Here is a 13,901-nt window from a genome sequence, read left to right on the forward strand (position 1 = left end):
AGATCTGTGCCTCAACACAATCCTGTCTCGCACCTAAACAAACAATTCCTTCAACCTCATGGCTTGGTTTTTGCTCTGACATGCACTCTCAACTGTGGGAAAGGTGTGTGCCTTTCCAAATCATGTCCGATCAATTGAAGTTACCACAGGTGGACTCCAATCAAGTTGTAGAAACATCTCAGGATGATCAATGGAAACAGGATGCACCTGAGCTCATAGCAAAGGTTCTGAATACTTATGTCAATAATGTATTTCTGTTTTTATTTTTTGATTCTTCGGAAGAAACGTTTTTGCTTCGTCATTATAGGGTATTATGTGTAGATTAATGAGGGGGGGGGGGATAATTTAAGCAATTTTAGAATGAGGCTGTAAAGTATCAAAATGTGGAAAAGGTCAAGAGAGCTGAATTCTGAATGCACTGTATGTGATAGATACAAGGACTGACCCCAATTAGTCGACTAGACGATTGTTTGGTCAATAGGCTGTTGGTCGATCGATAATTGTTTTAGTTGAGCAGTAGCAAATATATATTATTTTTTTAATCAAACAGTGCACTTAAAGCATTAGACAAGTTCAATGCATATATCATTTATTTTATTAAAACACATAGGGTGTGTCTAACATATGGAAAAATACACATTTTAAAATGTTGGTCAAAAGAACAGACGACTTTCGGTTGCCAAGATTTTTTTTCCGGGGACAGCCCTAATACGTACATCAACATTGGACTAAACCTTTACTTCTGTGCACCTCTTCTTGCTTCTCTAGTAGCAATTTTGGTTTTCATTTGACAAGAACGAGACAGCCCTCACTGCTAAGCTGTTTTCAATTTCTTGTCAGCTTTCAGCTCATAGAAGTGCCCTCTTCTTCTTTACTGCATAGTTGCATTCTTTGAACCACAGAAAAATTGTCTTTCTCATTTCTGCATTGGGGAAAGTAAAGCTTCAATGCTACAGTGACAGTGCTTAGAATGTACACTGAGTTTACAAAACATTATGAACGCCTGCTCTTTCCATGACAGACTGACCAGGTGAAAGCTTATGGTCCCTTATTGATGTCACCTGTTAAATTCACTTCAATCAGTGTAAATGAAGGGGAGGAGACAGGTTAAATAAGTATTTTTGAGACAATGGATTGTGTGTGTGCCATTCAGAGGGTGAATGGGCAAGACACAAGATTGAAGTGCCTTTGAACCGGGTATGGTAGTAGTTGCCAGGCGCACCTGTTTGAGTGTGTCAAAAACTGAAACACAGCTGGATTTTTCACGCTCAATCGTTTCCCGTGTGTATCAAATCAAATCAAATCAAATGTATTTATATAGCCCTTCGTACATCAGCTGATATCTCAAAGTGCTGTACAGAAAACCAGCCTAAAACCCCAAACAGCAAGCAATGCAGGTGTAGAAGCACGGTGGCTAGGAAAAACTCCCTAGAAAGGCCAAAACCTAGGAAGAAACCTAGAGAGGAACCAGGCTATGTGGGGTGGCCAGTCCTCTTCTGGCTGTGCCGGATGGAGATTATAACAGAACATGGCCAAGATGTTCAAATGTTCATAAATGACCAGCATGGTCAAATAATAGTAAGTCAGAACAGTTGAAACTGGAGCAGCAGCATGGCCAAGTGGACTGGGGACAGCAAGGAGTCATCATGTCAGGTAGTCCTGGGGCATGGTCCTAGGGCTCAGGTCAGTTGAAACTGGAGCAGCAGCATGGCCAGGTGGACTGGGGACAGCAAGGAGTCATCATGTCAGGTAGTCCTGGGGCATGGTCCTAGGGCTCAGGTCCTCCGAGAGAGAGAAAGAAAGAAGGAGAGAATTAGAGAACGCACACTTAGATTCACACAGGACACCGAATAGGACAGGAGAAGTACTCCAGATATAACAAACTGACCCTAGCCCCCCGAATATAACCCCACCCACTTTGCCAAAGCACAGCCCCCACACCACTAGAGGGATATCTTCAACCACCAACTTACCATCCTGAGACAAGGCTGAGTATAGCCCACAAAGATCTCCGCCACGGCACAACCCAAGGGGGGGGGGCACCAACCCAGACAGGATGACCCCAACAGTGAATCAACCCACTCAGGTGACGCACCCCCTGCAGGGACGGCATGAGAGAGCCCCAGTAAGCCAGTGACTCAGCCCCTGTAATAGGGTTAGAGGCAGAGAATCCCAGTGGAAAGAGGGAACCGGCCAGGCAGAGACAGTAAGGGCGGTTCGTTGCTCCAGAGCCTTTCCTTTCACCTTCCCACTCCTGGGCCAGACTACACTCAATCATATGACCCACTGAAGAGATGAGTCTTCAGTAAGGACTTAAAGGTTGAGACCGAGTTTGCGTCTCTGACATGGGTAGGCAGACCGTTCCATAAAAATGGAGCTCTATAGGAGAATGCCCTGCCTCCAGCTGTTTGCTTAGAAATTCTAGGGACAATTAGGAAGCCTGCGTCTTGTGACCGTAGCGTACATGTAGGTATGTACGGCAGGTCCAAATCAGAGAGATAGGTAGGATCAAGCCCATGTAATGCTTTGTAGGTTAGCAGTAAAACCTTGAAATCAGCCCTTGCTTTGACAGGAAGCCAGTGTAGAGAGGCTAGCACTGGAGTAATATGATCAAATTTTTTGGTTCTAGTCAGGATTCTAGCAGCCGTATTTAGCACTAACTGAAGTTTATTTAGTGCTTTATCCGGGTAGCCGGAAAGTAGAGCATTGCAGTAGTCTAACCTAGAAGTGACAAAAGCATGGATTAATTTTTATGCATCATTTTTGGACAGAAAGTTTCTGATTTTTGCAATATTACGTAGATGGAAAAAAGCTGTCCTCGAAATGGTCTTGATATGTTCTTCAAAAGAGAGATCAGGGTCCAGAGTAACGCCGAGGTCCTTCACAGTTTTATTTGAGACGACTGTACAACCATTAATATTAATTGTCAGATTCAACAGAAGATCTCTTTGTTTCTTGGGACCTAGAACAAGCATCTCTGTTTTGTCCGAGTTTAATAGTAGAAAGTTTGCAGCCATCCACTTCCTTATGTCTGAAACACATGCTTCTAGCGAGGGCAATTTTGGGGCTTCACCATGTTTCATTGAAATGTACAGCTGTGTGTCATCCGCATAGCAGTGAAAGTTAACATTATGTTTTCGAATAACATCCCCAAGAGGTAAAATGTATAGTGAAAACAATAGTGGTCCTAAAACAGAACCTTGAGGAACACCGAAATTTACAGTTGATTTGTCAGAGGACAAACCATTCACAGAGACAAACTGATATCTTTCCGACAGATAAGATCTAAACCAGGCCAGAACATGTCCGTGTAGACCAATTTGGGTTTCCAATATCTCCAAAAGAATGTGGTGATCGATGGTATCAAAAGCAGCACTAAGGTCTAGGAGCACGAGGACAGATGCAGAGCCTCGGTCCGATGCCATTAAAATGTCATTTACCACCTTCACATGTGCCGCCTCAGTGCTATGATGGGGTCTAAAACCAGACTGAAGCATTTTGTATACATTGTTTGTCTTCAGGAAGGCAGTGAGTTGCTGCGCAACAGCCTTCTCTAAAATTTTTGAGAGGAATGGAAGATTCGATATAGGCCGATAGTTTTTTTATATTTTCTGGGTCAAAGTTAGGCTTTTTCAAGAGAGGCTTTATTACTGCCACTTTTAGTGAGTTTGGTACACATCCAGTGGATAGAGAGCCGTTTATTATGTTCAACATAGGAGGGCCAAGTACAGGAAGCAGCTCTTTCAGTAGTTTAGTTGGAATAGGGTCCAGTATGCAGCTTGAAGGTTTAGAGGCCATGATTATTTTCATCATTGTGTCAAGAGATATAGTACTAAAACACTTGAGCGTCTCTCTTGATCCTAGGTCCTGGCAGAGTTGTGCAGACTCTGGACAACTGAGGTTTGGAGGAATACGCAGGTTTAAAGAGGAGTCCGTAATTTGCTTTCTAATAATCATAATCTTTTCCTCAAAGAAGTTCATGAATTTATCACTGCTAAAGTGAAAGTCATCCTCTCTTGGGGAATGCTGCTTTATCAAGAATGGTCCAGCACCCAAAAGACATCCAGCCAATTTGACACAACTGTGGGAAGCATTGGAGTCAACATTGGCCAGCATCCCTGTGGGACACCTTATAGAGTCCATTCCCTGATGAATTGAGGCTGTTCTGGGGGCAAACGAGAGTTCAACTCAATATTAGGAAGCTGTTCCTAATGATTTGTACATTGTGTATATTGACGAGGCTATTTTTAGGTGTAGAAGAGTATTGATAAATGGCATTTCAAGGAAACTAAAAAAGAATGATATGTCACAGTTGTGTGTGGCTGAGGGGAATTAACGTCAGTTAGAATGGTGATGTATGCTTACACACACACACACACATTCACGCAAACATATGCTAAAACCAGTCTGCTTTTCTTTTTTGTTACAGGGAGGGCCTATGCCCCGGAGTTCTACTATGACACATACAGTGCGTTGTGGCAGAACCGGCCCAGGGTCTACGGCTTCAAGCTACAGTGGACCCAGCAGAACCCCCTGTCTGTGGACCGCATCGTGGCCTACCGACTCGGGATGAAACAGGTGAGCAAGAATACAGGGACCTTCTCTCACTTTTATGCTCTCAGTTTTGTCCCAGTTTCACCCTTTTACGTCGGCTTTTGTCTCAAAGGTAAGAGATCAATAACATTTGTATGTTTGAATTAACTGTAGCACACACTAGTTCCTAATTGTGTTGCCACTCATGAGTGAGTTCTATTGCAACAAATGTTATTACTCTGCAGTCATTTCATGCAGAAAGACTAAACCAAGAAGATTGATAAGCATTGCAGAAGATAAGCCTGAGACCTAATGTATCCAATCCCACTAAAGCTTGTGCATGATGCACTTGTGAATACATTAGCATTTGTACTTTCTGACTGCGTCACATTCTCTTGTGGGGATCATCATTAAATAATTCCCATAGCTAACAGAGTGTTGAGCAATTAACCAAAATGTGGTTTAATTTCGGTTTTTAAACACCTAATTGACCAACGTCGATTCAATTATTTGAATTCCATTTAGTAAATTTTTTTCTGAGCTCAACGCCCCGTTTCTCGCGAGAGATTCCTCTCTAGGACATGTTGTCCAACTCTTGCCTGAGACTCAAACGGAATTCTTCCGCTTCTCTATGTTCGTTACATACTTCAGTCTGAGACTGCCATCTTGAATAGGGGATGGTCCAGGTGGGCATCTACCCTCGGAGGTTCCGGACTGTGGTCCGTCGTTGGAGGTTCCGGACTGTTAAACGTCGCCGGAAGCTCTGGACCAGGTTCTGTCGCCGGAAGCTCTGGACTGAATAATCTCACTAACTGTTGTCACTTTCTCACCAAGCTGCTTGTCCCTGGCATCCTTGGAGAGCTCTTTGGTCTTGGCAATGGTGGAGAGTTTGGAATCTGATTGATTGATTGCTACTGTGGACAAGTGTCTTTTATATAGGTAACAAACTGAGATTAGGAGCACTCCCTTTAAGAGTGTGCTCCTAATCTCAGCTTGTTTCCTGTATAAAAGACACCTGGGAGCCAGAAATGTTTATGATTGAGAGGGTGTCAAATACTTATTTCCCTCATTAAAATGCAAATCAATTTATAACATTTTTGACATGTTTTTTTCTGGAAATCAGTCAATTGAAGTAAATTCATTAGGCCCTAATCTATGAATTTCACATAACTGGGAATACACATATGCATCCGTTAGTCACAGATACCTTCAAAAAAATGGGCCTCCGGCACTCGTCATGGTATTTTTGTGCATTCAAATTGCCATGGATAAAATGTAATTGTATTCATTGTCCGTAGCTTATGCATGCCCATATCATAACCCTACCTCCACTATAGGGTACACTGTTCACAATGTTGACATCAGCAAACCGCTCGCCCACATAAAGCCAAACACGAGGTCTGTGGTTGTGAGGCCAGTCGGACATACTGCCAAATTCTCTAAAACGACATTTGAGGCAGCTTATGGTAGGAAAATGAACATTAAATTATCTGACAACAGCTCTGGTGGACATTCCTGCAGTCAGCACCAAAGGAACAACTTCCTAGAAAGGCCAAAACCTAGGAAGAAACCAAGAGAGGAACCAGGCTATATGGGGTGGCCAGTCCTCTTCTGGCTGTGCCGGGTAGAGATTATAACAGAACATGGCCAAGATTTTCAAATGTTCATTAATGACCAGCATGGTCAAATAATAATAATCACAGGCAGAACAGTTGAAACTGGAGCAGCAGCACGGCCAGGTGGACTGGGGACAGCAAGGAGTCATCATGTCAGGTAGTCCTGAGGCATGGTCCTATGGCTCAGGTCCTCCGAGAGAAAGAAAGAGAGAATTAGAGAGAGCATACTTAAATTCACACAGGACACCGGATAGGACAGGAGAAGTACTCCAGATATAACAAACTGACCCTAGCCCCCCGACACAAACTACTGCAGCATAAATACTGGAGGCTGAGACAGGAGGGGTCAGGAGACACTGTGGCCCCTTCCGATGACACCCCCGATGACACTGTGGCCCCATCCGATGACAGCCCCAGGAAGTATATCCTTCCTGTTTGGCCCTGTCCGGGAATGTGATTACGAGCAGCAGTAGTTCCTGGTTTTGGGTTTTTGTCATTGACCATTTGGACGAATCAGGATTGGGTGAAGGCCGTGCTTAAACTGGTGCAATTATTTTTTTTAAGCCTGTGTGCAGATGATAAACGTTTTCCACAAGATTACACAGCCACAAAGTCAAAATTGTCTATCGTAAAAATTCATGAAAAGAAATGTGCTTATTGGCCATGTTTGGCCAAGAGTTTCCTTTTGCAACAAAGGGAGGACTTCGGCCTTCCACCCACCCCCCAGAAGTAAAACAGGAAATGACAAACTTTTACAAGATAATTTTACTTCTGCTTCCTACAAGAGAGATTACCAACTGAGATACGGAGGACCACCATGTGGGTAGTGGACGAGTGAAGACCAGTAAAAATGGTAGAATATTCAGTTGCATAGCCAGCAAGGGGGCTCCAACCCTCCAAGAGCCCAAACATTGACATCTATTTGGCCAAATTTTATTTGTCACATACACATGTTAATGCTTGTGCTTCTAGTTCCGACCATGCAGTAATATTTAACAAGTAATCTAACCTAACAATTTCACAACTACCTTATATACACACAAGTGTAAAGGAACGAATAAGAATATGTACATACAAATATTACATTTACATTTACATTTACATTTAAGTCATTTAGCAGACGCTCTTATCCAGAGCGACTTACAAATTGGTGCATTCACTTTATGACATCCAGTGGAACAGCCACTTTACAATAGTGCATCTAAATATTTTAAGGGGGGGTGAGAAGGATTACTTTATCCTATCCTAAGTATTCCTTAAAGAGGTGGGGTTTCAGGTGTCTCCGGAAGGTGGTGATTGACTCCGCTGTCCTGGCGTCGTGAGGGAGTTTGTTCCACCATTGGGGAGCCAGAGCAGCGAACAGTTTTGACTGGGCTGAGCAGGAACTGTACTTCCTCAGTGGTAGGGAGGCGAGCAGGCCAGAGGTGGATGAACGCGGTGCCCTTATTTGGGTGTAGGGCCTGATCAGAGCCTGGAGGTACTGAGGTGCCGTTCCCCTCACAGCTCCGTAGGCAAGCACCATGGTCTTGTAGCGGATGCGAGCTTCAACTGGAAGCCAGTGGAGAGAGCGAAGGAGCGGGGTGACGTGAGAGAACTTGGGAAGGTTGAACACTAGACGGGCTGCGGCGTTCTGGATGAGTTGTAGGGGTTTAATGGCACAGGCAGGGAGCCCAGCCAACAGCGAGTTGCAGTAATCCAGACGGGAGATGACAAGTGCCTGGATTAGGACCTGCGCCGCTTCCTGTGTGAGGCAGGGTCGTACTCTGCGGATGTTGTAGAGCATGAACCTACAGGAACGGGCCACCGCCTTGATGTTAGTTGAGAACGACAGGGTGTTGTCCAGGATCACGCCAAGGTTCTTAGCGCTCTGGGAGGAGGACACAATGGAGTTGTCAACCGTGATGGCGAGATCATGGAACGGGCAGTCCTTCCCCGGGAGGAAGAGCAGCTCCGTCTTGCCGAAGTTCAGCTTGAGGTGGTGATCCGTCATCCACACTGATATGTCTGCCAGACATGCAGAGATGCGATTCGCCACCTGGTCATCAGAAGGGGGAAAGGAGAAGATTAATTGTGTGTCATCTGCATAGCAATGATAGGAGAGACCATGTGAGGTTATGACAGAGCCAAGTGACTTGGTGTATAGCGAGAATAGGAGAGGGCCTAGAACAGAGCCCTGGGGGACACCAGTGGTGAGAGCGCGTGGTGAGGAGACAGATTCTCGCCACGCCACCTGGTAGGAGCGACCTGTCAGGTAGGACGCAATCCAAGCGTGGGCTGCGCCGGAGATGCCCAACTCGGAGAGGGTGGAGAGGAGGATCTGATGGTTCACAGTATCGAAGGCAGCCGATAAGTCTAGAAGGATGAGAGCAGAGGAGAGAGAGTTAGCTTTAGCGGTGCGGAGCGCCTCCGTGATACAGAGAAGAGCAGTCTTAGTTGAATGACTAGTCTTGAAACCTGACTGATTTGGATCAAGAAGGTCATTCTGAGAGAGATAGCGGGAGAGCTGACCAAGGACGGCACGTTCAAGAGTTTTGGAGAGAAAAGAAAGAAGGGATACTGGTCTGTAGTTGTTAACATCGGAGGGATCGAGTGTAGGTTTTTTCAGAAGGGGTGCCACTCTCACTCTCTTGAAGACAGAAGGGACGTAGCCAGCGGTCAGGGATAAGTTGATGAGCGAGGTGAGGTAAGGGAGAAGGTCTCCGGAAATGGTCTGGAGAAGAGAGGAGGGGATAGGGTCAAGCGGGCAGGTTGTTGGGCGGCCGGCCGTCACAAGACGCGAGATTTCATCTGGAGAGAGAGGGGAGAAAGAGGTCAGAGCACAGGGTAGGGCAGTGTGAGCAGAACCAGCGGTGTCGTTTGACTTAGCAAACGAGGATCGGATGTCGTCGACCTTCTTTTCAAAATGGTTGACGAAAACCGAAAATTCAGTCACCTACACGTCAAACTTTTTTCCGAATTAACTCCATAATATCGACTGAAACATGGAAAACTTTGTTTGAATCAGTCCTCAAGGTGTTTTGTCATATATCTCTTCATTGAAATGCCGTCCCTGGAAGCCTGCATTCTTCTCTGATTCGGATGGAAAAATACTGGTAGCTGACTTTTGCGCACCAATTTCCACACAGACACCGTGCGGGACCCCTGGTAAATGTAGTCTCTTATGGTCAATCTTCCAATGATATGCCTACAAATACGTCACAATGCTGCAGACACCTTGGGGAAACAAGAGAAAGTGTCCGTTCATTCCTGTCGCATTCACAGCCATATAAGGCGATCATGGAAACCGTACCTTCAGAAATCCTGTTCATTTCCTGGTCGCTCAAACATCTTGGTTTTGCCTGTAGCTTTTGTTCTAAGGCACTCACAGTGAAAATCTTTGCAGTTCTGGAAATGTCAGAGTGTCCTCTTTCCAAAACTATCAATTCCAAGCATAGTCGAGCATCTTTTCGTGACAAAATATTGCGCTTAAAACGGGCACGTCTTTTTATCCAAAAATGAAATTTACATTTACATTTAAGTCATTTAGCAGACGCTCTTATCCTGCCCCTAGAGTCTTAAGAGGTTAATGACGAGTTTGGAGGGTACTATGGTGTGAAATGTTGAGCTATAGTCGATGAGCAGCATTCTTACATAGGTATTCCTATCGTCCAGATGGGTTAGGGCAGTGTGATTGCAATTGCATCGTCTGTGGACCTATTTGGGCGGTAAGCAAATTGGAGTGGGTCTAGGGTGTCAGGTAGGGTGGAGGTGATATGGTCCGTGGCTGCAGTGAAGGAGAGCCTGCAGGTTTTGGTAGCGGGCCGTGTCAGTGCCGCTGTATTGTCCTCAAAGTGAGCAAAGGAGTTGTTTAGTTTGTCTGGGAGCAAGACATCGTGGTCCGCGATGGGGCTGGTTTTCCTTTTGTAGTCCGTGATTGACTGTAGACCCTGCCACATACCTCTTGTGTCTGAGCCGTTGAATTGCGACTTTACTATACCTACGCTTGGCTTGTTTGATTGCCTTGCTGAGGGAATTTTTGGATTTTCAGTCATTTTCCAGTCACCTTGCCCTGATTAAAAGCAGTGGTTCACGCTTTCAGTTTTGCGTGAATGCTGCCATCAATCCACGGTTTCTGGTTGGGGAATGTTTTAATATCCTCTCTGGGTACAACAACACCGATGCACTTGCTAATAAACTCATTCACCAAATCAGAGTATTCATCAATGTTATTGTCCAACGCTATGCGGAACATATCCCAGTCCACGTGATCAAAGCAATCTTGAAGCATGGATTCCGATTCGTCGGACCAGCATTGAACAGACCTGAGCATGGGCGCTTCCTGTTTTAGTTTCTGTCTATAGGCTGGGAGCAACAAAATGGGGTCGTGTTCAGATTTTCCGAAAGGAGGGAGGGGGTGGGCTTTAAATGCGTTGCGGAAGAATAACAATGATCCAGGGTTTTGCCAGCCTGGGTCGCGCATTTGATATGCTGATAAAATTTAGGGAGCCTTGTTTTCGGATCTGCCTTGTTAAAATCCTCAGCTACTAAATGCAGCCTCAGAATATGTGGTTTCCAGTTTACGTAGAGTCAAATTAATTTCTTTCAGGGCTGTCGATGTGTCTGCTTGGTGGGGATATACACAACTGTGATTATGATCGAAGATAATTCTCTTGGTGCGGTCTGCATTTGATTGTAAGGAATTCTAGGTTAGGTGAACAAAAGGACTTGAGTTCCGGTATGTTGTTATGATCACACCACATCTCTTTAATCATAAGGCATACACCGCCACCATTCTTCTTACTTGTTTCTGTTGGCGCGATGCGTGAAGAAACCAGGTGGCTGTACCGACTCTGATAACGTATCCCGAGTGAGCCATGTTTCCGTGAAACAAAGAACGTTACAATCTCTGATGTCTCTCTGGAAGGCAACCTTGCTCAGATTTCGTCTACCTTGTTGTCAAGAGACTGGACATTGGCGAGTAGCATGCTCGGGAGCGGTGCGTGATGTGCCCGTCTACGGAGCCTGACCAGAAGAGTACTCCGTCTGCCCCTGTTTTTAATCCCTGACCTTTTGGTAGGCCCACATTGTAAATAACAATTTGTTCTTGACGGAATTGCCTATTTAAATAAAGGATAAATAAAATCTATACTGTACAAGTCAGTTAAGAACAAATTATTATTTACAATGACGGCCGACCTAAAGGCCACAAAACACAAAACATGGTAGAAACATTATCGTGCACAGACAACAGCACAAAGGTCAAGAAGGTAGAGACAACAATACATCACGCGAAGCGGCCACAACTGTTAGTAAGAGTGTCCATGAAAGTTTGGGGAAAAATAGGACACACGTTTTCATATATATTGCTTTATTCCCCAAATTGCACCACTTCTGTGGAATTACCCATATAAGAGTCAGCAACAAAGCGGACACCTGGCTAAGAGCACGAGGACTGGGGGGGGCAAGAACAGGAGATGAGTGAGGGCAGGAAACTAATTAACGACTTCACCCAGAGGGGAATAGCTGCCAAAAGGTGAGGTGAGGAACTAGTGATAGAATTCACTAGAACAGAGGATAGCTGTGTGCGCCGTGATTACATGTGCGTGAGCTATGTCTGAAAACCAGACAGCCAGTATCTTTTAGTGGGAGAGGAGAAGAAGTCGCTGCTGGGTAAAAAGAGGACTCTTTCACTCTTCCGGACTCATCACATTGGATGTGCCCGGTTTTCACAGTCTCTGTCAGCCCCTCTTTTGTTTAAAAGACAACGTTCTCTAACCACCTGTCTTTTGCAATGGTAGCACATTATGGAGAGCTTGTATTGTGGTTTTACTCGCCAGGTTCAGTACAGTGGTTTCCTGGATGAGGCCTATCCATCATGGAAGTATGGCTGGTGACAGCTCTCTCCTTTCCGCCTGGCTCAGTGCCTGCTGTGCCCACACACTCCTCTCACCCCCTCTAGGCTGGCACTCCGGCGCTCACTCACATTTGCTCATGTGTGACATTTTCAGGACACCAGCCGCTGGTTGACGTTTATTGTCATTATTCTTGTCCTGCAGGTAGAACTGAGCGATTTCCTTTTAGATAGGCCAGCTGCAAATTCAATATGGCTATGTTGTAAAAAAATCCTGAAAGCAAAAGAAGTAGCTTTTTGATCTTTACAGTCATTTTAGGCATTCGGGTTAGCAGTTTGTTAGGTTTTAAATCAGATTTGATGACTTTGTGGCTATGCTAACTGGTGACCACTCTGCAGGGCTGCCTCCAGAACAAGATTTATGATGAAAAAGGCTAACCTGCACGGTGTTTAACCCTCATCACGGCAGACTGGACACTTGCCGTTCCTAGCAATTTTATTTTACCAGGTAAGTTGACTGCAAACACATTCTCATTTGCAGCAACGACCTGGGGAATAGTTACAGGGGAGAGGAGGGGGATTAAGGAGCCAATTGTAAACTGGGGATTATTAGGTGACTGTGATGGTTTGAGGGCCAGACACCTACGATAAGTGCCGTGGGATCTTTAATAACCTCAGAGAGTCACAACTACCGTTTAACATCCCATCTGATAGACGGCACCCTACGCAGGGCAGTGTCTAATCACTGCCCAGGGGCATTGGGATATCCTTTTAGACCAGAGGAAAGAGTGCCTCCTACTGGCTCTCCAACACCACTTCCAGCAGCATCTGGTCTCCCATCCAGGAACTGACCAGGACCAAACCTGCTTAGCTTTAGAAGCAAGCCAGCAGTGGTATGCAGGGTGGTATGCTGCTGGCATAACAGCAATAAATGGGCTATAGGTATGGATTTTTTAAATTACATGCTTATTTGTGTTTTACAGCTAATTTATCTTTAATTGAGAATAAGAGCAGGGAAATCTCTAGTCATTTGTCACGGGTGTCGTTGGAAGTAGACCAAGGTGCAGCGTGGTGAGTGTACATTTTATTTTATTTTAAAATATCACCAACAAAACAACAAATGAAAGCAACAACCGTGAAGCTTACTGGGCTCAGTACCACAAACACAGTTAACTACCCACACTGAAAGGAGGGAAAAAGGGCTACCTATGATTCCCAATCAGAGACAACGATAGACAGCTGTCCCTGATTGAGAACCATACCCAGCAAAAACATAGAAATAAAGAAACCTAGAAAACAAAAAATAGAATGCCCACCCCACATCACACCCTGACCTAACCAAATAGAGAAATAAAACATCTCTCTAAGGTCAGGGCGTGACATCATTTGTGTTCCTCTAGATCTGACTGCAATACTAGTGAAAAGACTACTCACTAATTTGTAGTATTATATTACCCTGTAAACCAGGAATATTATGAAATAATATCCATGGAGAAAACAAAGCAGCACCATCTTTGGCCATCAAACTGAAGGCAAACAGAACAAATACTTGACATAAAATCAGTCAAAAGTAAATCAAAACCCACTTCTTGTTTTGAAGTGTTAAGCGTTGGAGATTTTCATATTGTTTCTAATTTCCCCAGCTTTCATCATTGTTTTGCCCTTGTCTTTAAAATCTTGTTAGGGAGAAGGTAATTGCTTTTCAAATGAGCTTACTCTGTTTGAGTATGAATGCTTTCCAGCACTTTTTATATTGTCTGTGTCCAGTTGGCTGGTTTGATTTTAGAGTTTCATTTTGTCCTTGTTTACTTGTGTGTGTGTGTGTGTGTGTGTGTGTGTGTGTGTGTGTGTGTGTGTGTGTGTGTGTGTGTGTGTGTGTGTGTGTGTGTGTGTGTGTGTGTGTGTGTGTGTGTGTGTGTGTG

General features: G+C 44.7%; 1 protein-coding gene across 1 annotated transcript in view; it reads left to right on the forward strand.

The window, feature by feature from the left end:
• Positions 1–13,901, forward strand: part of LOC124046213 (MAM domain-containing glycosylphosphatidylinositol anchor protein 2-like) — a 200,197-nt gene that overhangs the window by 149,203 nt on the left and 37,093 nt on the right. Inside the window, exon 10 of the mRNA XM_046366339.1 lies at positions 4,430–4,578. Coding sequence (XP_046222295.1) covers positions 4,430–4,578 — 149 coding nt within the window. The remainder of the gene's footprint in view (positions 1–4,429; positions 4,579–13,901) is intronic.

Source organism: Oncorhynchus gorbuscha, linkage group LG10, assembly GCF_021184085.1.
Source record: "Oncorhynchus gorbuscha isolate QuinsamMale2020 ecotype Even-year linkage group LG10, OgorEven_v1.0, whole genome shotgun sequence".
NCBI lineage: Eukaryota > Metazoa > Chordata > Actinopteri > Salmoniformes > Salmonidae > Oncorhynchus > Oncorhynchus gorbuscha.